The sequence below is a fragment of the Monodelphis domestica genome, chromosome 7, assembly GCF_027887165.1.
Source record: "Monodelphis domestica isolate mMonDom1 chromosome 7, mMonDom1.pri, whole genome shotgun sequence".
Lineage (NCBI taxonomy): Eukaryota > Metazoa > Chordata > Mammalia > Didelphimorphia > Didelphidae > Monodelphis > Monodelphis domestica.
In genome coordinates, this window is record NC_077233.1 from 86,662,168 (window position 1) to 86,685,827 (window position 23,660).

The 23,660-nt window shown below is 48.8% G+C and overlaps 1 protein-coding gene across 1 annotated transcript; it reads left to right on the plus strand.

The window, feature by feature from the left end:
* The first annotated feature begins 248 nt into the window (after nt 1-248).
* On the plus strand, nt 249-22,962 carry SEMA3G (semaphorin 3G). The gene is made up of 15 exons (XM_056804960.1): nt 249-521; nt 925-987; nt 2,402-2,521; nt 2,889-2,979; nt 4,065-4,181; nt 4,364-4,509; nt 5,134-5,248; nt 5,400-5,469; nt 5,924-6,068; nt 6,655-6,886; nt 7,701-7,792; nt 13,436-13,477; nt 14,898-15,126; nt 15,630-15,769; nt 18,913-22,962. Exons 1-15 carry the CDS (start codon nt 264-266, stop codon nt 19,354-19,356), a joined length of 2,304 nt encoding a protein of 767 aa, XP_056660938.1. The 5' UTR covers nt 249-263; the 3' UTR covers nt 19,357-22,962.
* Nucleotides 22,963-23,660: the final 698 nt, after the last annotated feature.

Below are 23,660 nucleotides of genomic sequence, written 5' to 3' on the forward strand. Positions count from 1 at the left end.
AGTAGCTTCCCTTCCACTTCCAGAGGAGAATGGGGGGAGGAGAGGGAAGGACAGCTGGGACTTCTCCAGCATGCACTTTGCTGAAGTAGTCTGGAGATGGCCACCTCTGAGTCCCCTCGAGGAGGCAGTGGGCTGGCAGAGGAGGTGAGCAGAGGATGCTCTGGGCTTCCTGCATCTGCACCCTCACTGTCCTCTGTGCCCCCACTCCACTATGTTTGTCCCAGGTAAGAAAATACCTAGTTAGGGCTCTACTAGAGGATGAGATGGGAGCAAGAGAGCCAGACAATCTGATGCTGGAGGGAAAGACTGTGATTCGGGTCTGGCCTGGGCATAATGTCTCTCCCCACATCTGCTCTACAGACCTCCTGGCCACTAACCGCTCTACCATCTTCCTGGGCCCTCGGGGTAAATTGGATCTAAGGGCTCTGTACCTGGATGAGTATCGGGACCGGCTCTTTCTGGGTGGACGGGACACCCTCTACTCCCTGCGGTTGGACCAGGCAGGGCCCGATCCCAAGGAGGTGAGTCAGGAACGTGGCCCTGGGGGCTGGGTCAGAAGAGCCGTCTTCCCCTGTGACTATCTACAAACTCGAGAACATTAGAGTTCCTGGCAGTGAGAGGGGCTTAAGAAATGCCCGCAGATTTCTAGGGAGATACCTTCGAACACATGTGGAACAACACACTCATTTTATAAATGGGGAAATGGAGGTCCAAAGAGGGGACAGACTATCCCTGAGTTCATCTTGTAAGTTTTAGGGTCAGTCGCCCATCCATTCTCTCCTCCCCACCCCAAGCATGCTGTGAGTTCCCAAGAGGACTTGCGTAGAGCAGGCACAAATTCCTGCCACTCCTTCCTCACAGGTGAGAAGGGGGTTTCCCCCTCCCTGCCCTCAGCCCCTAGTCTCATACTGTATGTGTTCACAGATCTTATGGCCTCCTCGACCTGGCCAGAAGGAGGAATGCATCCTGAAGGGGAGGGATCCCTTGGTAAGTGATGACGATGCCCATGGTGGGGACCTCTAATTGGGCCAGTTTCCAGGGATGGTTCCCCACGTTGGTACTGCCTGATTCTTAGGGCACTGGGACACCCGCTAAGGTCTTGCCTTGGTTTCCCTTTCTGGAAAGGGATGTGCCTGCTGCTTTGGGGTTCCGAGGAAGATATAGTGTCCCCGACTGTGGGACAGCAATGGAGGAGATGTCAATCCCAGCATGCAGTTTTAAAAATTCATTCAAATGAGATCGATGCTTGGCTCTTGGTCAATATCAGTAAAGGGGTGTGTGTGTGTGTGTGTGTGTGTGTGTGTGCTGGTTTCTGGAGAGTGGAAGGGGGCACGAACAAGACCTCTCCGAGGGGTGAAGGAGGACCCAGAGCCCCTCTTCCCTTTTTTCTTCGACAATTCAGGAACCAGCGGCTCAGAGCAATAGGAGACCTCACTTCCTTCCTGCCTGGGCAGGGAAGACAATGGGCCAGACTAGGCCGGGGGAAGGCAGGGTGGGAGGGAAGGGCAAATGGAAGGGCTTGTGAGCCAGCCTGCTCTTCCCAGCCGGCCTCGGGCCAAGCAAAGGCTGGCGAAAGAAAGCCTTCTAGGGGTCCTAGGATAAAGGGCAGCAAAGAGATGGTGTGGCGGGCGCCATCCCAACCTGCCCCTTGGCAGCGCTCATGAAGTCCACAGGGTGGGTAGGAGCCGTGCTAAGGGCTGGGCTTGAGACAAAAATAAATAAAACCTAATCTTCCGTCTCTCGGAGCTCCAGGTCCGGGGAGGGGTGGGGAAAGGGACATTTAACTGACATAAGGCAGGGTGTGATAAGGGCCACAATAGAGGTTGGGACAAAGTTCTGTGGCTTCAGAAAGAGAAGTCAGAAGGGTCTGTCTGGGAGTCAGGAAAGGCTTCACGGAGGGGATGACGGCTGAGCTGGGCCTTGAAGGAAGGGCAGGATGGGGCCCAGCACGGAAGGCTGGGATTCCAGGCAAAGAGCAGGAGGACACAGCTCTAGAGGTGCAAAGGACTTTGGAGGCCATCGAGGCCAAAGCCCCCGGGGCAGACGGCGCATGAGCGTGGATCCAGGGGACGGCCCAGAACAGGGTCAGAGGCGGAATCCGTCTGTCCTCCCGGCCCCAGCCCAGGGTCCCGTCTGTCTGCTAGAGCATGTTAGTGCAGGACGTGCGCAGGCCTCACCGGACGTCATCCCCTTTGGCTGGGATCAGGGAGGCGAGAAGGAAGGCCCGAAGCGTAGATTGTGAGGCCGGACTTGACACAAGTGGAAACGGAGACCCGATGAAAGGTCTTGAGCTGAAGGGACGGGAACCTCCCGACGCTGGCTCTGTCCCTTGGCTGCCTGGAGCTGGGGGGGGACAGAGCTGCCCTCCCCAGGCCTCATTCTTCTACTGGTTTCCCTCCAGACGGAATGCGCCAACTATGTGCGGGTGCTCCACCCCTACAACAGAACCCACCTGCTGGCCTGCGGCACCGGAGCCTTCCAGCCTCTGTGCGCCCTCGTCGCCGTGGGCCACCGAGGGGAGGTGAGCAGGGGCCGGGCCTTCAGGAAATGCCCTTCCCCCTTCCTCTCCGCCTTTGCTTCAGAGGCTCCCCATTGAATGGCAGATGAAGGGAAGAGCCCGCCGGCCGGCGGCGGCGGGGAGACCCTGAAGGGAAGCCTTTGTGCCTGCAGAGGGGGTGGTGGAGGAGGAGGACATCTAAGAGCGCCCTTTTGCCCCGGCTCCAAGCCCTCGGATTTCACGCAGCAGCCTGTGCCCTGGAGGCCCTTTGGCTGATTTTGGCTAGGAGAGAGCTGGACTCCGCGGGGCCCCCAGAAAAGAGTAGGAAGGGGGGGCGGGTTGGGAATTCTTCACCATCGTCGCCCCTCCCCCTCCCTCTGCCACCCCTTAGCATGTGCTCAGCCTGGACCAGGCCAGTGTGGAAGGCGGGCGAGGACGCTGCCCACATGAGCCCGACAGACCTTTTTCCAGCACCTTCGTAGGTGGGTGACTCTCGGTGCAGTGGGGTGTGGGCACGGCCCGAGGGGAAAGCTGATCCTAGAAGGGGGGGCGTGGGGCAGAAACAGCGCTTTGAAATGGCATCTGCGCCCTCTCGTCTCTTCCCTTGCGCCTTCTGTGTGCCACCCTGGGGGCTCCCTGAGGACAGGGCCTGGTTCTGTCCCTGAGCACAGAAATGAAGGGCTGGTGGCTGTAGGGGATGGCTGAGGAGGCATAACCTGAGCCAAAGTTCAGAAGCCCTCAATAGGAAGGGCATTCATTGGCATGAATTGTGCTAACCTGTAAGAGGCAGCTGTGGAGTGGCTCAGGGAATTGAGAGCCAGGAGGTCCTGGGTTCAAATTTGGCCTCAGACACTTCCTAGCTGTGTGACCCTAGGCCAATCACTTAACCCCTTATTTATTTAACTATTTGTTTATTATTATATGTATATAATATGATATAAAAATTAATTAAATTAAATGTTTATTTAAATAACTTAACCCCTATTGCTTAACACTTATCGTTCTTCTGCCTTGGAACCAATACACAGTATTGATTCTAAGATCAAGGTAAGGGTTTTTTTTGTTCCTTTGTTTGTTTTTTAATAAAAAACAAAGTAAAAACAAAAGGTAAGGGTTTTTATTAAAAAAAAAAAAAAACAAACCCTCACCTTCCATCTTAGAATCAATACTGTGTATTGGTTCCAAGGCAGAAGAATGGTAAGGGCTAGGCCATGGGGGTCAAGTGACTTGCCCAGGGTCACCCAGCTGGGAAGTGTCTGAGGCCAGATTTGAACCCAGGACCTCTGGACCTGACTCTCAATCCACTGAGCTACCCAGATGCCCCCAGAAAGTAAGGGTTTAAAAAAAAAAGTAGCCATGCACAATAGCTGGGGGAGCAACAGGCTTGATCCTGATGGCGGATAAAGGGCAGAAAGGGGCAAGTAGAGAAGCAGATTTGATTTGGCTTTCCCTGCTGCTAAGCCGCCATCTTGGCTCGGCCCCAAGCAGCAGCAGATTGGAGGCCCTTCCCCTCATCACCCCCATCGTGGCTCCCTCGTCTTCACCTCTGACTCCCCATCCTCTCCAGGCGGGGAGCTGTACACAGGTCTAACCGCTGACTTCCTGGGCCGAGAAGCCGTGCTCTTTCGCAGTGGTGGTGCCCGGCCTGCCCTCCGCTCTGACACCGACCAGAGCCTCCTACATGGTGAGCCTCACGGACTTCTCCCGGACTGGCGTGCCCGGGGGGAGGAGAGGAACAGGATCACGGAGAGCCTGCGTCGGCCTCCTCGGGATCCCCCTCAGGTTCTGGGAGCAGGACTAGCCTCGGCTCTCTGCCTCTCGCTGACACCCATCCTGAGAGCTCCTCGTCCCTCCTCTCCTCCCCAGACCCCAGGTTCGTGGGCGCTGCTCTGATCCCTGACAATGCTGACCGGGACAATGACAAAGTCTACTTCTTCTTCTCCGAGGCAGCCGCCCCTCCCGAGGGGGGCTCCGGTCGGGCCATCGTCAGCCGTGTAGGCCGCATCTGTGTGGTGAGAGGCAGGCTGGGAATGGGGGTCAGGTAGGAGCAGGAGAGGTAAAGCCCTAGGCAGGAATAAGTCCCAAGTCCCACCCATTTCCAGGACCCTCCTCCCAGGGGTATGGACAAGGTCGGGAAAATAAAGATCCAGACGTCGCCTGTGTTAAAATTAAATTGGTTTCTCTACTAAAAGTATTCTATTTTATGAGGTTTACTAAAGATTATTAGAATGAAGAAATAAAGAAAGTACAAAATAAGAAAGCACGCGTCTAGGAGGGCTGCATAGCCCATTCAGAGATGCGTGTGCTTAGAAGCGGAAGCAGGGAGAGAGGACGTACAGTCCGTTTAAATACCCATTTAGTTCTCGGCCCAGGTGGGTATCTCTGGTGAGATTATGGGGAATTCTGGGGACTACCAAGGACTTCTGGGAATTGAAGTCTGGGGTTCAAATCTCCATTTTTACACCTGCCACATGGGCTAATGTTGTGGGATAGGCCAGGCTTTGCCCCTCCTTGATGCCAGCTTGCTGGAGGCCTCCGGCCCTGGGCTGGCCCTGCCTCCCCATCTCAGACACCCCAAGGGCTTGAGGCTTCCGGGCCTGGGTCCTGTCCGGAGTGACCCTGCCTCTCCTTTCTAGAATGATGCCGGGGGCCAGCGGGTGCTGGTGAACAAGTGGAGCACCTTTCTGAAGGCGAGGCTCATCTGTTCTGTGCCCACCCCTGGTGGCATTGATACCTACTTTGACCAGCTGGGTAAGCCAGGGCCAGGGGCTGAGGGGGCAGGCAGGAAGAGGGGAGGCCTGATGGCTTGGTCTGGAAGGGGGAGAGTTAGGGCTCGAGGCGCAGGGAAGGAGGGAGAGAGAATCTGGGAGGTGGGTGTGATGCGGCTATGTTCACCTCTCAGAGGATGTGTTCCTGCTGTGGCCCAAGGATGGGAAGAGTCCAGAGGTCTATGCGCTCTTCAGCACCCTCAGGTGAGATGCTGCAGACCCTTCTCCATCGGGCTGCCCATCTGTCTCCGTCTTTGTGTCTAACTCGGTCCCTTTGCCTTTCTCTTTGTGGCCCTCTGACTCCCAAGACTGACACCCGGAGGGACCTTAAGAGTCCAATCCATTATCTAGTCCAGCCTTTTTAGACTAAAGATAAGGAGAGGCCCAGAGAGGTCAGTGACTGGTCCCAGCTTCCTCCAGTGGCCTGGAGCGGAAGCCCAGGCCTTCTGAGTCCAAACCCAGTCATCTCCCCCCCATACAGGCCTCTTTCTCGGTCTGATTGCTTGGGGATTAATGATCATCTCTCCAAGGACCACAGCCTCCTTAGCTTCTCTCCTTCCAACTTAGGGCCTCTCATCTTCCGTCTCCTAAGACTCTTAAGGCCCTTCTCCACTTGGGAGCCTTCCCTGACTGACTCATTGGTGTGCTTCCTCGGCAGTGCTGTCTTCCAGGGCTTTGCTGTCTGTGTATACCACATGGCTGACATCTGGGAGGTGTTCAACGGACCCTTTGCCCACAGGGACGGTCCCCAGCACCAATGGGGACCCTATGGGGGCAAGGTGCCATTCCCTCGGCCAGGAGTGGTGAGTGGAGGCCCGTGGGCCTCAAGGGAGAGGGATGAGGGAAGGAAGTGGAAAGAAAGAAGGGTTGAGGGCACAATGAATCTCCCCACTCCGGCAAATTGGACCCAAGTTGGAATGGCAGCTTTCGCATCCATCCTTTCGGAGGTGGGCCCCAAACCACCTCAGGCCTCGTTCCTCACATTCTGACGATGGTCTTGGATCCCCAACCCTCTAGGTGTGACTCTCGGTCTTCTATGCCTGGGAAATAGTCCCAGGCCCCAAAGCCTCCCCCAATCCTAGCCTATTCCCTCAACAGAATCTGACTCCAAGCTCGCTGGGGCAGTCAGCTGACTTTGAAGGGGAAGACTCTCTGCCATTTTGCTTTTCCAGCACCTACACTATAGGGGGAGAGAAAAGAAGCTCGGGGCTGGGGAGAAGGTCATGTAAGGGAAGGAGTCTGGGAGAGGGGTGAGGAGATAAGAAGTGTGCCCGGGGCTGGGGAAGGGACAAGTCGTCTCATGTTCCTCTCTTTGCTCTCCTCTTCCTTGGCCCACGGCCCTCTGCTTTCTGGGCCCACTACCTGTCCCTCCAACCCTTGATGCTACAGTGCCCCAGTAAGACCACGACCCAGCCTGGCCGGCCCTTTGGAAGCACCAAAGACTATCCGGACGATGTGCTGCAGTTCACCCGGGCCCACCCGCTCATGTTCCGATCTGTGCTGCCCCGGCACGGGCGTCCCATCCTCGTCAAGACTCACCAGCCCTATCGACTTCTCCAGATTGTAGTAGACCGAGTAGAGGCGGAGGATGGGGCCTATGATGTCATCTTCCTGGGCACAGGTAGGTGGGATGAGACCCCCCCACTCCCCTGCTAGATCTCCACCAGAGCTGATCACCTCCCTAAACATCTTTCCTGTCGCCTAAAATTCCACTGTGAGCGAGTTATTCCTCCAGCCTACACATCGATGCAAAAGCACGTCAACTCTCCAGGGTCTCACGCGAATGAACACAGCAAAGACAGTCAGAGCTGGAGGGAATTTAGAGGATACTTGAGCCTCACGGAGCACACAGGTCATTGAACTTGGGCCCAAACCCAGAGCACCGATGCACATCCCAGGATGCCTTTCCCTGTATCCTCGGATACCCATCCTTCCTTTGAGAGGAGCATGAGTGATGTGGCGGAGGGAGAATGAGGACGGTGAGGCAGGTGAGGGGGAGCAGGGCAGACTGAGCCAGGGTCAATCCCTCCACCTTCTTCCCCCAAAGAAGACTTGGCTGAGGAGCTAAAGGGTCCAACATGGATGATTCAAGGGCCACACTGACCTCGTCCTCAGCATCATCGGGGCCTCTAGTTCTGGTGGTGAGGACCAAGCTGAGATTCTTAGAATCTTTGAGCCTTTTTCTTTTGTTTTTCTTTTTTAAATCTGAGAATCTATACTAAGTATGGCTTCCAAGGCAGAAAAGCCGTAAGGGCTAAGCAATGGGGGTTAAGTGACTTGCCCAGGATCCCACACTAGGATGTGTCTGAGGCCAGATTTGAACCCAGGACTTTTGAGCCACCCCTACCCTTCTTTGAGTCTTTTTCTATCCTGTTACTTTCTCCTCCTATTCTCTCCCTTTCCATTCCTCTCACTCTTGTCCTCTTGCTTCTTAGATGCAGGCTCTGTACTCAAAGTCATAGCTTTCCAGACTGGAAAATCTGTGCAGCCCGAGGAGGTAATTCTGGAAGAGATGCAGGTGTTTAAGGTGAGCTGTGGACAGGTTGGGGTTAGCCCCAGAGGAGTCCTGGGGACACCGTTATGATGATCATTACAGAAACACAGAATGGGAGAGCTAGAAGAGCCTGAGAGGTCATCTAGCCTGCCTAGAGAAAGACAAATGTGCCATTAAAAAAACCCTTATCTTCTGACTTAGAATCTTTACCAAGTATCAGTTCCAAGGCAGAAGACTTGTGAAGGCTTGGCAATTGGGGTTAAGTGGCTTGCCCAGAGTGATACAGCTAGGAAGTGTCTGAGGTCAGATTTAAATGCAGGATCTCCCATCTCCAGACCTGGCTCTCAATCCACTGAGCCACCCAGCTGCCTCCATTTTTTTTTTAATGGGAAGAAAGTGGGATCTGCAAATTAAAGGCCAGAGAGTATGACTTTGATTTCTATTGGAATTCTAGTATATTTTTTAAAAAATCTTGTGTGTATCAACATGTTTTGGTTTTATGTCACCCAACAATGCATCCCTTGAAAGAAAAATGAAGAAAGAGGAGGGGAAAAAAGCAGTCTCATAACAGTAAAGGGATGGTTAGTGAACTTTTAGAAACAGCAGTAACTATCATAAAGTGTCAGCATGAGTTTATCACAAACAGGTGATGCCAAATTAGCATCATTTTCTTTTAAAAATAAGATAATATGCTTGTCAGCTCTGGGAGGGGAGAGGGAAGGTAGGCAGGGGGAGGGGGGAACGGGATCATGAATCATGTAACCATGGGAAATTATTCTAAAGAAAAAATAAAAATAAAATAAAAATAAGATTATAGTAATGGTTCGTAAAAAGCAGGTATATAGTGCTAAGAGGTTTGTAAAGTACTTTACAATCATTGTCTCATTTTGTCCTCATAATAACCCTGGGAGGGAAGTGCTACTATTATGCCTATTTCATAGATGAAGAACCAGAAGCAGAGAAAGGCAGGTAGGGGGTTAGGTGACTTGTCCAGGGTCATACAGAGAGTAAGAGTTTGAATCTAGATTTGAACTCAGGCCTTCCTGAGACCTGTTATGGTAGATCACGGGTATGTCATTGATACAGTTTAGCCTAAGCCTTAGCAAGACATTTGACAGTCTTGTGTTATTCTTGTGGACAAGAAGCTGAGAGATAAGCTAGATGAGGACATAGTCAGATTGAATGACCAGTCAACCAATAGTCATTAATGGTTTGATATCAACTGGGAAGGTCTGTAGTTGAGTGCCTCAGGGATCTCTCATTGGTCCTATGCTGTTTAACATTTTTAAAACCCTTACCTTCCATCTTATAATCAATACTGCATATTGGTTCCAAGGTAGAAAAATGGTAAGGGTTAGGCAACGGGGGTGAAGTGACTTGTCCAGGGCCACACAGCGAGGAAGTGTCAAAGGCCAAATTTGAACCCAAGACCTACTATTTCTAGGTCTGGCTCTCAATCCATTGAGCTACCTAGCTGCTCCCCTGTCTAACATTTTTATCAATGACTTAATAAAAGGCTACTTATCCAATTTGAAGCTGATACAAAGCTAGGAAAAACAGCTATCACGATGGATGACAGTACAAATCCAAAAAGACCCTAACAGACTGGAAAGACGATCCAAATATAATAAAATAAGTTTTATTAAGGATAAATGTAAATTTGTCATCGATTTAAATTTAGGGTTGGAAGAGTCTTTGGAGGTTATCTTATCTTATTCCCTCATTTTACAAATCAGCATGTGGTTAAATAGAGGCTTTTCTGAAAAAGTTGGGAGGATTTTAGTGAACTGGGCTTGATATAAGTCAATAGTATGTTATGGCAGCCAAAAGAGCTAATGTGGTCTTAGGCATGGTGCCCAGGGCTAGGCCCACTGTAGTCTTCTATGGAGTACTATGTCTAGCTCTGAGTAGAATAGTTTAGGAAACATTTTAATAAACTGAAGAATATTCATTTTAATTATTCATCAATATTCATCACTCATCATTCAATCATTATCTCTTTATGTCCTCATGATAACCCTGGGAGGTTGATGTTATCATTATCCCTATTTTACAGATGAGAACATGGAAGCAGATAGAGGTTAAGTGACTTGTCCAGAATCATGCGGAGAGTAAGAGTTTGAAGGTAGATTTGAAATCAGGTCTTTCTGGCTCCTGTTCTAGTAGATCAAGAGTATGCTGAGGTATCTAAGAGGTCATCTAAGCTGCCTAGAGAAAGACAAATGTGCCATTTTTTAATGGGAAGACAGTGGAATCTACAAATTAAAGGCCTGCCATCTGAAGAATAGTTGAAGAAACTAGGACTTTTTTAGGCTGTAGAAGAGAAGCTATAGAGTGGACATCTTCAAGGGTCTATAAGGTATCACAGAGGAGAGGGAGTTGAAAAATTCTATTTGGTCCCACAGGGTACAGCCAAGAACAAGCAAGATGGTGGAGACAGTTGAGAGGCGGTTTTGCCTTGGATCTAAGGTTAAACTTCCTAATAGGGCTATCCTCAAGTGGAGTAGGCTGCCTTAGGAGGCAGTGGGCTCCCGGTCATGAGAAGTCATCAAGCTGAGGCTGGTTACACAAGTAAGTCCTGGGACTGCTACAGCCAGAATCTAGGTTTTCCTGACAACAAATCTCATATTCTTTTTTTAACCAGGTCATGATTTTTTGCTTTTTACTAAATACCTTCTATGAGTCCAGTCTTGTGTTTGAAAGATAAGACTCAACTATTTGCCTGCAAGTAGCCCACAATCAAACATTTTCATCTCTTCCTTCTGTAGTACCTCAACGGTGTTGTGAGGCAAGTAGGGCAAGGATGGGAAAATTAAGGTCCTTGGCAGAAGTGACTCTCCTAGGGTCCAATAACTATTTTGTGCCAAAGCAGAAAGGGCAGAAGAGAGCAGGGAAAAGAACAGGGATTGGAAGGTCTGGTGTAAGTACTGACAACTACTTTTTGGTTAGATGACTCCTTTGGCCTTGTGGTTTTCATCTATAAAATGGGGTGGCATGGTACCATGGAAAGAATGATGGCATTGCAGTTGGAAGACCTAGGTTCAAATCCCAGGTGTTTCCCTTACTCCCTGTGTGACTTTGGACAAGTCACTTTTGTCTTTGGGCCTGTTTCATCATATGTAAAATTAGGGGTTGGGTTCAATGGTCCTTTCTATCTTTTAAGTTAAAAATCCTACAATTCCTAGTCTGCTGACCTTATGGGACAGTTTTCCATATCTCATGAAGGTTGTCCTCCAATTACTCTGTATATGGCAGTTCAGTTGAGTTCAACTGAATAAGCCTTTATCAAGGATCCCCAAGAGGTGAGCAGATGGAGTGCCATGCCTGGAAGCAGGAAGATCTGAATTCAAGTGTAGCTTTAGATGATTACTATTTCTGTAACACTGGAAAAGTCACTTAACTCTGCTTTCTCAGTTTTCTTATCTGTAAAATGAATTGGAGAAGAAAATGGGAAACCGCTCCACTATCTTTGCCTAAAAAATCCCTGAAAAAGGTCACAAAGAGTCAGGTACAACTGAAGCAACTAAACATAACAAAATATAGGGACTATATTAAATCCCGGGGATTAAAAGACACGAAGGAAACTAGGTACTCCCTTCAAGGAGTTTATGGATTACTGGGGGGATCCAACATGAAAACAGATAAGTAAATAGGAGATAAAGTAGGTGAGAGCACTAAGGACTATCTGAGTAGAAAATTTTTTTAACTCTTATCGTCTAGATTAGAATCAGTACTAAGTATTGGTTCCAAGGCAGAAGAGTGGTAAGGACTAGGCAACTGGGGTTAAATGACCTGCCCAGGGTCACACAGCTAGGAAGTGTCTGAGGCCAGATTTGAACTTGGGTCCTCCCAATTCTAGTCCTGGCTTTTTATCCACTAAGCCACCTAGCTGTCCAGTCTGAGCTGAATCTTGACAGAAGTTACTCTAAGAGACAGAGGTAGGAAAAGAGTGCATTCGAGGCATAGGGGACAGCCTAGGTACTGTGTTGGTGAAAACGTGGCACATGTGCCCCAGCATGCCAGAGGGGGCTGTTCCTCCACCTTGACTGAGGACATATTTTGCATGACTCCCCTTTCCCCCACAACCAGTAGCCCAGTGTGAGCACTTCCTTCCTCTTTTCTCTGGGGTAATATGGGGAGCTCATAGGCGGCTTGAAGGTGCAGTCTGGGCATGCAGTCTATAAATGATTCACCAATGCTAGCCTAGGGAAAGGCATGGAGGTAGAGGATGGAACGCCCAGCTCAAGGGGTAGGAAATAGACCAATCTAGCTAGAACAGCATGTGAAAGGTTATAGAAGGAAATAAGTTAAGAAAGATAGTGAGGAGCCAGATTGTAGATGGCTCTAAGTGCCAGATTAAGTTTGCATTTAATCCAAGAGACATTGGGGAATTTGGGAGTAGGAAAGGACTAAAGCCTTTTCCAGGTCGTTTATTTTGGCAGCAGGATAAAAGATTGATTTGAGAGAATTGTACCAATTGGGAGGTCATTACAAAAGAGATGAGGGCCTGAACTAAGATGGTAGCACTGAGTGTGTGTGTGTGTGTGTGTGTGTGTGTGTGTGTGTGTGTGTGTGCGTAAAGGGTATGTCTGCAAGATCTGATGTGGACACAGAATTAGCAAAGCTTGGTATCTGATATGGATACAGAAAATGAGGAAGAATAAAGATTAGAGTATGACTCTGAGCAGGTAAAGCTGGATATCTAGAAGGACAATGAGTGCTCTTAACAAAAACAGAGGGTCAAATTTAGTGGGAGGAGATAAAGAGCTCCATTTTGGATGTGTTGAGTTTGATATACTCATGGGGTCAAGAAAGTTTGGATATATATGTTTAGCAGGTAGTTGCATGGAAATAATGCCAAAACTCTTAGTTGCTTTTAAATAATATTTTATTTTCCCCAATAACATGTAAAAACAATTTTAACAGGCATTTAAAAAAATGTCGAGTTTCAAATTCTTTCCGTCATTCCCGTTCCTTCCCACTCCCACTTCCCACACTAAGCCATCTGACATAGAGTTTACATGTGCATTTGTGTAAAACATTTTTCCAAAGTAGCCATTTTGTGGAAGAGATTTCAAAGAAAAAAAAAAGAAAGAGTGAAATATAGTATAAAAGTGGTTGTTGCTGAGCCCCTTAGAGGAGTATAAAGGAGAGGAAAGGGCTCAGGACAGAGCCTTGGAGACTATCCACAGGTCACATGTAGATGGCAATTCAGCCAAAGAGACTGAGGATCAGTAAGGTATTATATGGTATCCTGGAGAAGTCTGCTGGGGAAGGGTTGGACAGATGTTTACAGGAAGATGGTGTGTACATGTGGGATAGAGCGTTGGGTTCAAGCAATCAGAAACTGAGGGAGATGACTAACCCCAAAGTCCTTAGCTAAGTTACACCGCCCTCCGCCTAAAACTTGAAGGGTCCATCAGGAGGGAGGTTGGCTGGCAGTGCAGACTTTCCTCCTCAATACAACAGCTGGAGAAGGCTGCTTGGCCTTCACTTCAAGAGCTTGGCTCATAAAGGCCAGAAGTGCTCTTCTGATTCCAGGCTGAGAGCCAGCTTTTGAAGTAGAGTCCTCTGGGATTGCTTGAATATTTGGGTTAGGGGACTAAAGAAATGGAGTGAAGGGGAGGGTGGAGACTGATGCTAAGGCCCAAGGCTGAACTCCTCCTCTGCCCCTAGGTACCCACCCCCATCCTGGAGATGGAGATCTCTGTCAAACGGGTAAGAGGAACATTTTCCTTCTCTTTCTTGTTTCGCTTCACCCTTTCTTCTCTTCCTTCCTCTTCCTCGTCCTTCTTGCTTTTCCCCTCTCTCTCTGGCTCCTTCCTCTTCTCCCTTGGCTCCGCCTTCCCCCTTCTCTTGAATTCTTTTATCTTTTCCATCTTCCTGCCTAAATTCATACCATGTTGAGCTTTGGAAAACAACGCTGCCCTCTTGGAGCCCACAGCCTCCTGGGAAGACAAACCCATACCCAGGAATGATGGAAGAACCAAAGTACAAAGTACGACCAAATGCTGCTGGGTGGTGTGGCTCGGACACGTTGGAGTTGGAGGAGGGAGGAGGGAGATCCTCCAGAGCTTTAGGAAGCCTTCAAAGAGGAAACAGGTCCTTAACATTCATGTCTGTCAAATCACACTTTAAGGGCCTACTGCTTAAAGAGCCACACCACAACTCACACTCAGGGGACTTAGAATAATGGAGAAGTCAAGAAATCACGTAGACCAAAGTACTTACTCTACAGACGAGAATATTCAGATCCAGATGAGAAAGGGATGAACCCATGAATCCAGTCCATTTAACTCCAAACCCAGTGCCCTTTCCATTGCATAGTCCCACACAAGGAATTCCCTTTCCTTCCTCCTTCAATTTACTATTAAAAAAAGAATCCTAATCTTTAAAAAAAAAATCCTTACATTCCATATTGGAATTAATACTGTGTATTGGTTCCAAGGCAGAAGAATGGTAAAGGCTAGGCAATAGGGGTCAAGTGACTTGCCCAGGGTCACCCAGCTAGGAAGTGTCTGAGGCCAGATTGGAACCCAGGACCTCCCATCTCCAGGCCTAGCTCCCCATCCACTGAGCTATTCAGCTGCCCCCTAAAAATCCTAATCTTCTGCTTAGCATCAATATTGGATCCAAGGCAGAAAAATGGTAAGGGCTAGACAATGAGGACTGAGTGACTTGCCCAGCGGGTCACACACAGCTAGGAAGAGTGTGAGGTCAGATTTGAACCGAAGACTTCCTGATTCCAGGCCTGGCTCTCAATCCACTGAGCCCCCCAAATCGGGATTTCTATATATCAGGCATGTTTAAAGTGGGACCTGTCTGTCTGTGTATCCATTTAGTACCATTTGGAGGAAAGAACAACGATGTGTGTCTTTAGCGAGAAACAGCAGCAAGAGTTAAAAGCCCAATCAGGATGGGCTCAGAGAACCATTGGTTTCTCTCAGATCAATCCAGGAAGACTTCCTTGAGGAGGATGGATTCTCAGGAGCCTCATAACCTTTCTTGCCTCTCTAACCTCACGTGACTCAGTTTCTCCTAACTCCTCCATTGCCCTTTGAGGTCGAAGTCATTTAATGACTTTAAGGATTGGCCACCCGACTGACTCTTCTACTCACTCTGTCCCATCCTGACCTAGCAAATGCTGTACGTGGGCTCCCGACTGGGCGTTGCCCAGCTTCGGCTGCACCGGTGTGAGACTTACGGGAACGCCTGTGCCGAGTGCTGCCTGGCCCGAGATCCCTACTGTGCCTGGGACGGCGACACCTGCACCCGATACCAGCCCAGCTCGGCTAAACGCCGCTTCCGACGGCAGGACATCCGGCACGGCAACCCGGCCTTGCAGTGCCTGGGCCAGAGCCACGGCGGTGAGTGACGGAGAGATGCAGGAATCCTGCTGGCTTAGACAGCTCGGTCTGCGATGGCCGCTCCCTGTCCTTTTCGGCACGGACAGTTCCTACATTTTTAAAAAGCGCGTATTATGTGCCGGGCGCCAAGCTAAGCGCTCGCCATAGAAACACAAACCGGAAGCACTCCCTGCCCGCAAGGAGCGCTCTGGGAGGGCCCGCGTTCCCGCCTCTGCCCTGGGGACGGCACCATCTGCCTGGCTTCCGCAAGAAGTACTAGAATATATATAGCATATATATACAATGTAATATGTATCATGTGTATCTGAGACAATGAACGGGAAAGTTACACAAAGAGCTCCCACCAGTCCTCACTCCCAAGTTAGGACATCTTTGGGGAAGGCAAGACGGGCTCTCCTGACTTATCCTATACACCGGAGGCCTGGGAAGCACTTCCTGGGAGGGAGGGACTATGTTAGGGTCTTTTGGAGGTCAGGCAGAGTCTCCCCACTGCCTTTTTCCAGGGGATGTCATGGGGATCACGGAGGCCACCGTGGTATTCGGCACAGAACACAACAGTACCTTCTTGGAATGCCGGCCCAAGTCACCCCAGGCCACTGTGCACTGGTTTGTGCAGAGACCCAAGGATGAGCAGCCAGACCAGGTGAGCATGACTTACCCATCTCTCTCCCTCTCTCCCTCTTTCTGTCTCTCTCCCTTTCTCTCTCTCTCTCTCCCTTTCTCTCTCTCTCTCTCTCTCTCTCTCTCTCTCTCTCTCTCTCTCTCTCTCTCTCTCTCTCTCTCTCTCTCCTCTCTCCTCTCCCTCTCTCTCTCCTCTGTCTCTGTCTCTCTCTGTCTCTCTCTCTCTGTCTCTGTCTCTCTCTCTGTCTCTCTCTCTCTGTCTCTCTCTGTCTCTGTCTCTCTCTCTGTCTCTGTCTCTGTCTCTCTCTCTGTCTCTGTCTCTCTGTCTCTGTCTCTGTCTCTCTCTCTCTCTGTCTCTCTCTGTCTCTGTCTCTCTCTCTGTCTCTCTCTCTCTGTCTCTCTCTCTGTCTCTGTCTCTCTCTCTCTCTGTCTCTCTGTCTTCTCTCTCTCTCTCTCTCTCTCTGTCTCTCTCTCTCTCTCTCTCTCTGTCTCTCTCTCTGTCTCTCTCTCTACCTCTCTCTCTCTCTCTGTCTCTCTCTGCCTCTCTGTCTCTCTCTGCCTCTCTGTCTCTCTCTCTGTCTCTCTCTCTGCCTCTCTCCCCCTCATTTTCTATCTCTCTGGCTCACTGTCTCTCTCTGTCTCTTTGTCTTTCCCCCTCTCACTCTCTCTCTCTCTCTCCTCTCTCTCTTCCTCTTTCTCCCTCTCTGTCTCTCTCTTGCTCGCTCGCTCTCTTTCTCTTTCTCTCACTCTTGCTCTTATTCCTTCTCTTTCTTCCTTGGGGTAAGTAAGGCAACCCTGTCCTGTTAAAGAAACTCATGCTATTACTACTATTCTGATTCTAGCCTCTGTTTCTAGGTTTAATACACATCACTCCCCTTTACCTCACTCTACATGCCAGCTCGCTTGCTATTCCTCAAATAGTGAATGTCTCGTCTCCAGACCTTTGAACAGGCTATGACCCGTGCCTAAGTGCACTCCTTCCTCCACCTCTTAGAATTCCTACTTTCTTTTAAAACCCAGCTGAAGTGCCATTTTCTACATGAAGCATTTTCTGGCCCCCTTCCTTCTCCCTGGGTTACCTGTATTTGGCCCTCAAAATGGCATTTACTTTGTGGCTACTTTACATTTGTTTAAATGAGGATACATCATTTTCCTTCAATGGAATTTGGCTCCCTGAGGGTAGAGACTGGTTTTTGTCTTTGTGTATCCTGTGTCTAGGATTGTGCTTGACACACAGTAGATGCTTAATATGTTTAATGTTAATAAGTTAAGGTGTTTAGTTCTATGTGGAAAAATAAGAGAAGAAAACATAAAACCTTCCTTCAAAGAAAACAAGCTTGTTAGGAAAGGCAATATTTAGAAAATAATTACAGAATAGCATAAGCATTAAGTGGTGAGGAATAAATACTTTCTCTCTTTGTCTCTCCCTTTTCTGTCTCACTCCATCTCTCTTTTTGTCTCTGTCTCTCTCCCCCTCTCTCTTCCTCTTTCTAATTTTAACATGAGATCAGGTGGGCAGCTAGGTGGCTCAGTAGATTGAGAGCCAGACCCAGAGATGAGAAGTCCTGGGTTCAAATATGACCTCAGAAACTTCCTAGCTGTGTGACCCTGGGCAAGTCACTTAACCCCAATTGCCTAGCCCTTATTGATCTTCTGCCTTGGAACCAATACACAATATTGTTTCTAAGATGGAAGATAAGGAGAAGGAAGGAAAGGAAGAAAGGAAGGAAGGAAGGAAGGAAAGAAGGAAGGAATAAAGAAAGCTTTAAAAATAAAATAATTAAATTTAAAAATAATAAAAAGATCAGTGTCATCAAGAAAAGTTTTGAAAAGTTAGGAAGGTAATAGAATCCATGTGAGGAGGATGGGGATGAATAAAGGAATGAAGGCAGGATGAAACTTTGGGGGGATATATATATATATATATATCTGTCTGTTGAGGGTAGGAGTGAGACTGAAAGTCTTTCTCTTGGGGACAGGAGATCTAGATCCCCTATATAAGCTCATTTTTAACTTTTTTGAATCATGAGTCCCTTTAGCAGTCTAGTGAAGCCTGTGAACCCTTCTTAGATGAATGTTTTTAAATGCATACATAGAATTTAGACAAAAACCAATTATAGCTCTTAAAATAATAACTATTAAAAATAATAATAGCTATTAAATAAAAACAAGCTCATAGAGACCCCCAGATTAAGATTTGTTATCCTTTACCACACCAGAATTTTTCCCTTCTCTCTGTCCCGGGCTTAGAAGCTGTATCTATTAAAGGGTCGTCCTCCTCCTTGCCAGTCCCTCTACCCACCAGGTGTTCCCACCCATCCCCCTTCTATACAAGACCTGGGCCCCTAACTTCCGGGTCTTGGCCTTTTTCCATTGCCTGGTCCTGCTGCTTCCTGCCAGGAGCCCAGCTGTCTGCCCTGACCCCCTCTTCCCTCCCTGTAGATCCGGAAGAGCCTGCTGGCCCCTGAGACAGCTTCAGTCTGGTGCTCAGTGGGGCAGGCGTAGGAGGGATGAAGAAGCAATTCCAGGCCTAGCTGACCCTACTCCCACAGGGTCTAGGGGAGGAGAAGGGAGGAGAGCATAGATTGATTACAGAAAAGGAAATCTCTGGGCATGGGAATTGGGGGAGGGCTAGTGATGGGTCAGCTGGCACATAGGGCACTGTGAGGAATTTTTAGGGAGTGTGGCAGAGCAGAGGGTGAAGGGTTAGAAAGCTGAGCCCTGGGAAAAGGATTGAGAGATGGGGCTGGATAAGGCCTGGATAAAGAGAGTCTTCCTTTGCAGAAAGCATTTGGAGAAGGTTCTTGAGAAAGAAGGGAAGTATCCTAGGTGATTACAGATAGCTATAACAGGGGCTATCGGGTCCCTGGGGTGGGAGTCTTGTTTGGTTTGTGGGGAAGCTAAGCATATGAACACCTGCTACTATCCCTAGGCTAGGCTATGCTGTTGGAGAAGCAAGACTAAATAAAACATTTGAAACGATTAGCAAGCAACTAACTATGACTCTGCTAATTAAAGTACTTTGGGAATTCTGAGGCAGACTAGTAGAGTTGTGAAGGTTTTTATGGAGGCAGAAGGATTAGAGGTGAACCCTGGGAGATATCCAATATTTGTGCAGCTAAGATAATGCTTTTGCACCTTTGTCAATGTTCACGTTCCCAACAGGTGAAGACAGATGAACGAATCCTCCAAACAGAGCATGGGCTACTCTTCCGGAGGCTTAATCGCCTTGATGCTGGCACTTACTCGTGTAAGACCCTAGAACATGGATTTGCCCAGACGGTGGCCAGATTGGCCCTGGAGGTGATAGGGGCTGAACAGTTGGAGGGCCTGTTTCTCCGGGAGCATGGAGAAGAGGAGTCTATCTCCAAGAATTCTGCTTCAGTCCCATCTCGAGCATGGTACAAAGATATCCTCCAGCTCATTGGCTATGCCAATCTTCCCCGGGTAGAGGAGTACTGTGAGCGAGTATGGTGTGTTGACCGTTACCGACGCAAGGGGAAGCAGAGCAAAAGCAAGACATGGCTGGGCACTGACCTGGGAAAGAAGGCAAAGAGCCGAGCACAGGGAGAGCGCAATCGGACCCCCCGGGAAGTTGAGGCTACGTAGAAGAGGAGGTAACTGGGATTGGGAGCAGCATTGTCCAGCTCTCCCAGAAGGAAACCTCATCAGCTGCTCTGTTTTCTGTCTCCCCCACATACATAGCTGGGGCAAGGGTGACCAGAGCATAGACTGGCCATCTTGTCTAACACCCTGGCTTTTGCAGGGAACTGAATTTCTGGTCCTTTGGTGCCTGATATTCAGGAATCCAGGGGTTGAGTTTTGGCCTGGAGATCCCAAGGCTTCTGATGAAGACTGGGAGGCTCCTTTCCCTTAACCCTCTGTGCCATGGCCCGCACCCCTTCCTGCCAGTGTCACCAGGGACTGCCAGAGCCCCAGGAGGCCTGCTCATATTCTGCCGCCTTTTGTTCTCTTTGAGAGGTGGGGTCTGATTTTCCAAACACATTCCCAGCTGTGCCCAGAGACGAGGGTGGTTTTGTTTTTCTTTCTCAGCCTGCAGAATAATAGCTATTCTGAACAACTCTTAGGGTACCTGGGCCAAAAAGACCAGTCTCATGTTGAGGTGGTGCTAGGTGGGTCAGAAGAGAATGATATTCTCCCAAGGTTCCATGTCTGGGGGAAGAAGACAGAAAGAAGAGAGCAATGAAGCCCAAAGTCAAATGCTTTTTCTATTCCTGTTCAATATAGGAAAACTTATAGCAGAGTCTCTGCTCACTGAATCAAATCTTCCTCAAGGAGGTTGGTGGGAGAGTGGAGACTAGCCTGAAAGATGGGGATGGTTTGATGGTGGAGAGGAGAGCAGAGAAAAGAAATTTATTTTGATTCAATGCCAGACACATCATAGATTTAGACCTAAAAGAGACCTAAAAAAACCATCGATTCCAATCCCTCATTTTATAGATGAGGAAACAGAGGTTCAGAGAGACTAAGTGAATTACTTAGAATTATAAAGATAGCAAGTGGCAAGGGTTTGGGTTTGAACCTACATCCTTTGAATCCAGAGCCAGCAATCTTTTTTATTGTACTACTACATTCTATACCTTTGCTTGTTGTACCACTGAGGCTTATGGAAGAGATGAGACAACACCCCTCAGGCCTAGCAATCAGAAGGTCCAGGTACCTTCTGCTTTCCATATTCCCACTTCTTTGCCCCTTGGGAAATCGCTTAATCTGGGGTGCTTAGTCCCATTTCTCTGATAATTAGCTGCCAAGAGAAAGTTTGGGGCAACAGATGAAAAACCCCAGCTCAATATTCTCAGTTTCCCCTGCACCTCCAAAAAGCTAATTCAGTTTGAGAGTGCATTAATAGGATCCAAATGCCCAGAAGGAAGGAGGTGAAGCCCTTTACCCCAGCTAGTCAGCATCTCGAATACTGTTTTCAGCTCTGGTTGTCATATTTTAGAAAGGACATGGACAGAGCGGAGTATATGCAGAAGAAGGATTTCATCGCCTGAAGAATAGCCAAAGGAACTGGAGATGTTTAACCTAGAGACTTGAGGGTGGGATGGGGGGAGGGCAAGAGAAGCATGATCCTGGTCTCTAAATATCTGAAGAGTTGTCATATGGAAAAAGGATTATTCTTCTGTGCAGCTCCAGAGGGTGGAAGCGACAGGGAGATGGATTTCAGATTTTTAACTTGATAACAAATCGTTATCACAAGAGAGTGAGCTGCCCTGTAAAGTGGCTTTTTTGGAGATGTGCAAGCAGAAGACCATGTCAAAATCGTTGTCTGCGGGGCTAAGGATGATGGATTGAAAAATCGCCAAGCTTTCTGGAGTGCCCCCTCCTACCATTGGGATCTCTCGGTCTTCTGACCAGATTCCTGCTCCTTTCTTCGGCTCTCCCTGCCCCACCAACTACCAGGATTTCTCTAGGCTCTAGCATCATTCTCGGTAGTAATGGCTAGTGTGAATTCGGAAAATTCAAGTTCTCCAACCCCCATCCTGCATGGGGAAGGTCGGGAATTCTTGGCAGAAAGACTGGGAGTAGGGGTGGGGCGGAGAGGAAAGGTAGGGTTTGGATTTTTCACCTCTTTTCTGGGAAAATGGAAAAAAAAATGTCATTAGGTATGGTAGAGGAAGGGGTAGCTGGGAACAAATGGGAGCCAGTCCTTGAACATGTAAGTAATTAGGGTGGAACAGGGAGAGGATCTGCCTTTGACTTGCATGTGATCTTTCCCCCAGAGCTGGTGGGGCTGATCCCTCAAACTGGCTCTCCAACCGTGAAGGCAAAGGCTCAAATTCAGTGTCACAGACTTCACAGTTTGGACTGGTAGGCAGAGAGCCAGCATTGTGTAGAGGCCCTGGGATCTCAGGGGGAAAGCGTGCAAGACCCAGAGAGGGGCTGTGAGATAGGAAGTAGCCCGATCCAAGAGGGAGAGATGGCATCAATTAACTAGTCCAGAGTCTTCTCAGAAGCTCTGGGAGAAGCTAGGCAGCTGTTATTCCTGGGTCTCTCGTTTCTTCTGGGCAGGATTCCGACGAGGAGATTGGGTGTGAGAGCCAGCTTAAATGGGGATTTTTCTAAAAGATGCAAATTTATAGAAAAAAGTAGGAATATAAATCCTGGAACAAGATGTTAGTGTCTGAGAGACAAATGCTACATAGAGCCAGCCAGGGAGTCATTCAGCCCTGGGGTTGGGGAGTGGGGGAGGATTAAATGGAAAAGACTGCTTCCATTCTGAGGATGAGCAAATTAGTGACGCAGCAAAAGGGCAAAGGAGAGGAGGGGAAAGCGCCATGGGTTTGACATTTCTTTCTCTGGGCGAGGGAGATTTGTTCTTTCTCTGAAACCCACAAACAAGCTGCATCTGGTGTGGCTTCTGTCTCCCCCTGGATTTCAAAGTGAACCAAGTGAAGGGGACGAGATGAGGGCAGAGACATTAGGCAACATACCCCTTCCTGAGGCTGCACCAGGAGTCGGAGAAGAGATGAGGAAGGGGACAGAGAAAGTGCAGGTAGAAAATGGGAATGCCCCAAGGAGGAACAAGGAGGAGAGGGGGCTCATAGCTAAGGCCATTGCCAGAGAAAACCACGTACACTATGGGTAGGGCCCCAGCCTGTGACAGCCCCTTTTAGGGAAGTGGGCCAAGTCGAGAAGCATTTAAGCGCCTCTGCTGCCCGGGCAGGAAGAGAGCATATAGAGCCAAGGGGTGCTGGATGCCAAACACTTCACACTCACTTAAGTGACAGAATGCCAGTCATTTGGGCCAAGCTTTGGTTTGGAAACCTGTTTCTTTATACCATGTTGCTCCACTCGTGCCCAAGTCCCATAGATAGACGATATGTTTGAATTTTATTTTTCTACGTGGGGATGGACCTTGCATATAGAATATGCTCTTTGCTGTTGGAGTATCTTTCTTATTTTTTTATGCTATGACTGTTATTTAATCCTCCAGAAGGATACCTACTGAAGAAGACTTGGAACAGGTGGATGGTATTTATATGATTATATGTTATCTATAAGTTATATATGTATACTGCTCTATCAGAGCTGCTCTTCCCATTCAGAGGCCGGTCAGCAGAGAGCTCTATGCTCCAGCCCGGGTCAGGGGAGACAGTCTTGTGAATGGGGGATCCAAGTTTGCAAGGAGAAGGAAGCAGGATGTTTTGTTTGGGGGAAGCTAAAATTGTTTATTAAACTGGGAAAAACCTACGATGTGTGTCTGATGTGAGACTGAGCTAGGAGTCAAAGACATGCTGGTAGGGGTGGCGGGGCTAGGCTAGGCCGTGTGGCCTTGGGCTCGGACTTTGCCACAGTAATCCCTGACATTTGCAGTGGCACTGCCTGGTCCAGCTCCCTGCATCTCAACAAAGCAATGTGTATGTGTATATACACATACATATATACTCAGCTGTGTTTCATTTATGTTTCTGCAAACACGCACACTCACGAGGCCTTTATCTCTGGAAATAAACGTTGTTGTATGAATTCTTGGGAGATCCTCCCCCCCCCCCCCCACGGGCAGACGTGCTACACCCAGGAGTACCCTCTTTGCTCTTGAAACTCACATGCCAATCCGGATTGTGCACATTCCCTATAAAAGTAGGGAAGCTGGGTGGGGGTGGGGCACAGAGATACAGAATCCCCCCCTCTAATGGGGGTGGGTCTAGGATTCTTGTCTGAAGGGCTGGGCTCTACCACCAGAGAGGGTCTTTACTAGAACTCGGATCTCCTGGAGGAACTGTTTTCACTTCTGCTGAAGTGACTTCAGGCAATTCTTCATTCTACCAGTAAAGGGGCTTGGACACGCTGTTTCTGAACGTAATGGATCTTCACTAAATGTCTCTGACTGAATAAAAAATAGAGGATAAATGAAACATGTTCATTCCTAGAACCACTATGTGGAGCAC

Coding starts and splice junctions, on each gene's coding strand:
- SEMA3G (XM_056804960.1), top strand. CDS start 264: ATGGGAGCAAGAGAGCCAGACAATCTGATGCTGGAGGGAAAGACTGTG. Junction 4,510..5,133: donor GTGTAGGCCGCATCTGTGTG/GTGAGAGGCAGG, acceptor TCTCCTTTCTAG/AATGATGCCGGGGGCCAGCG. Junction 6,069..6,654: donor CATTCCCTCGGCCAGGAGTG/GTGAGTGGAGGC, acceptor TTGATGCTACAG/TGCCCCAGTAAGACCACGAC.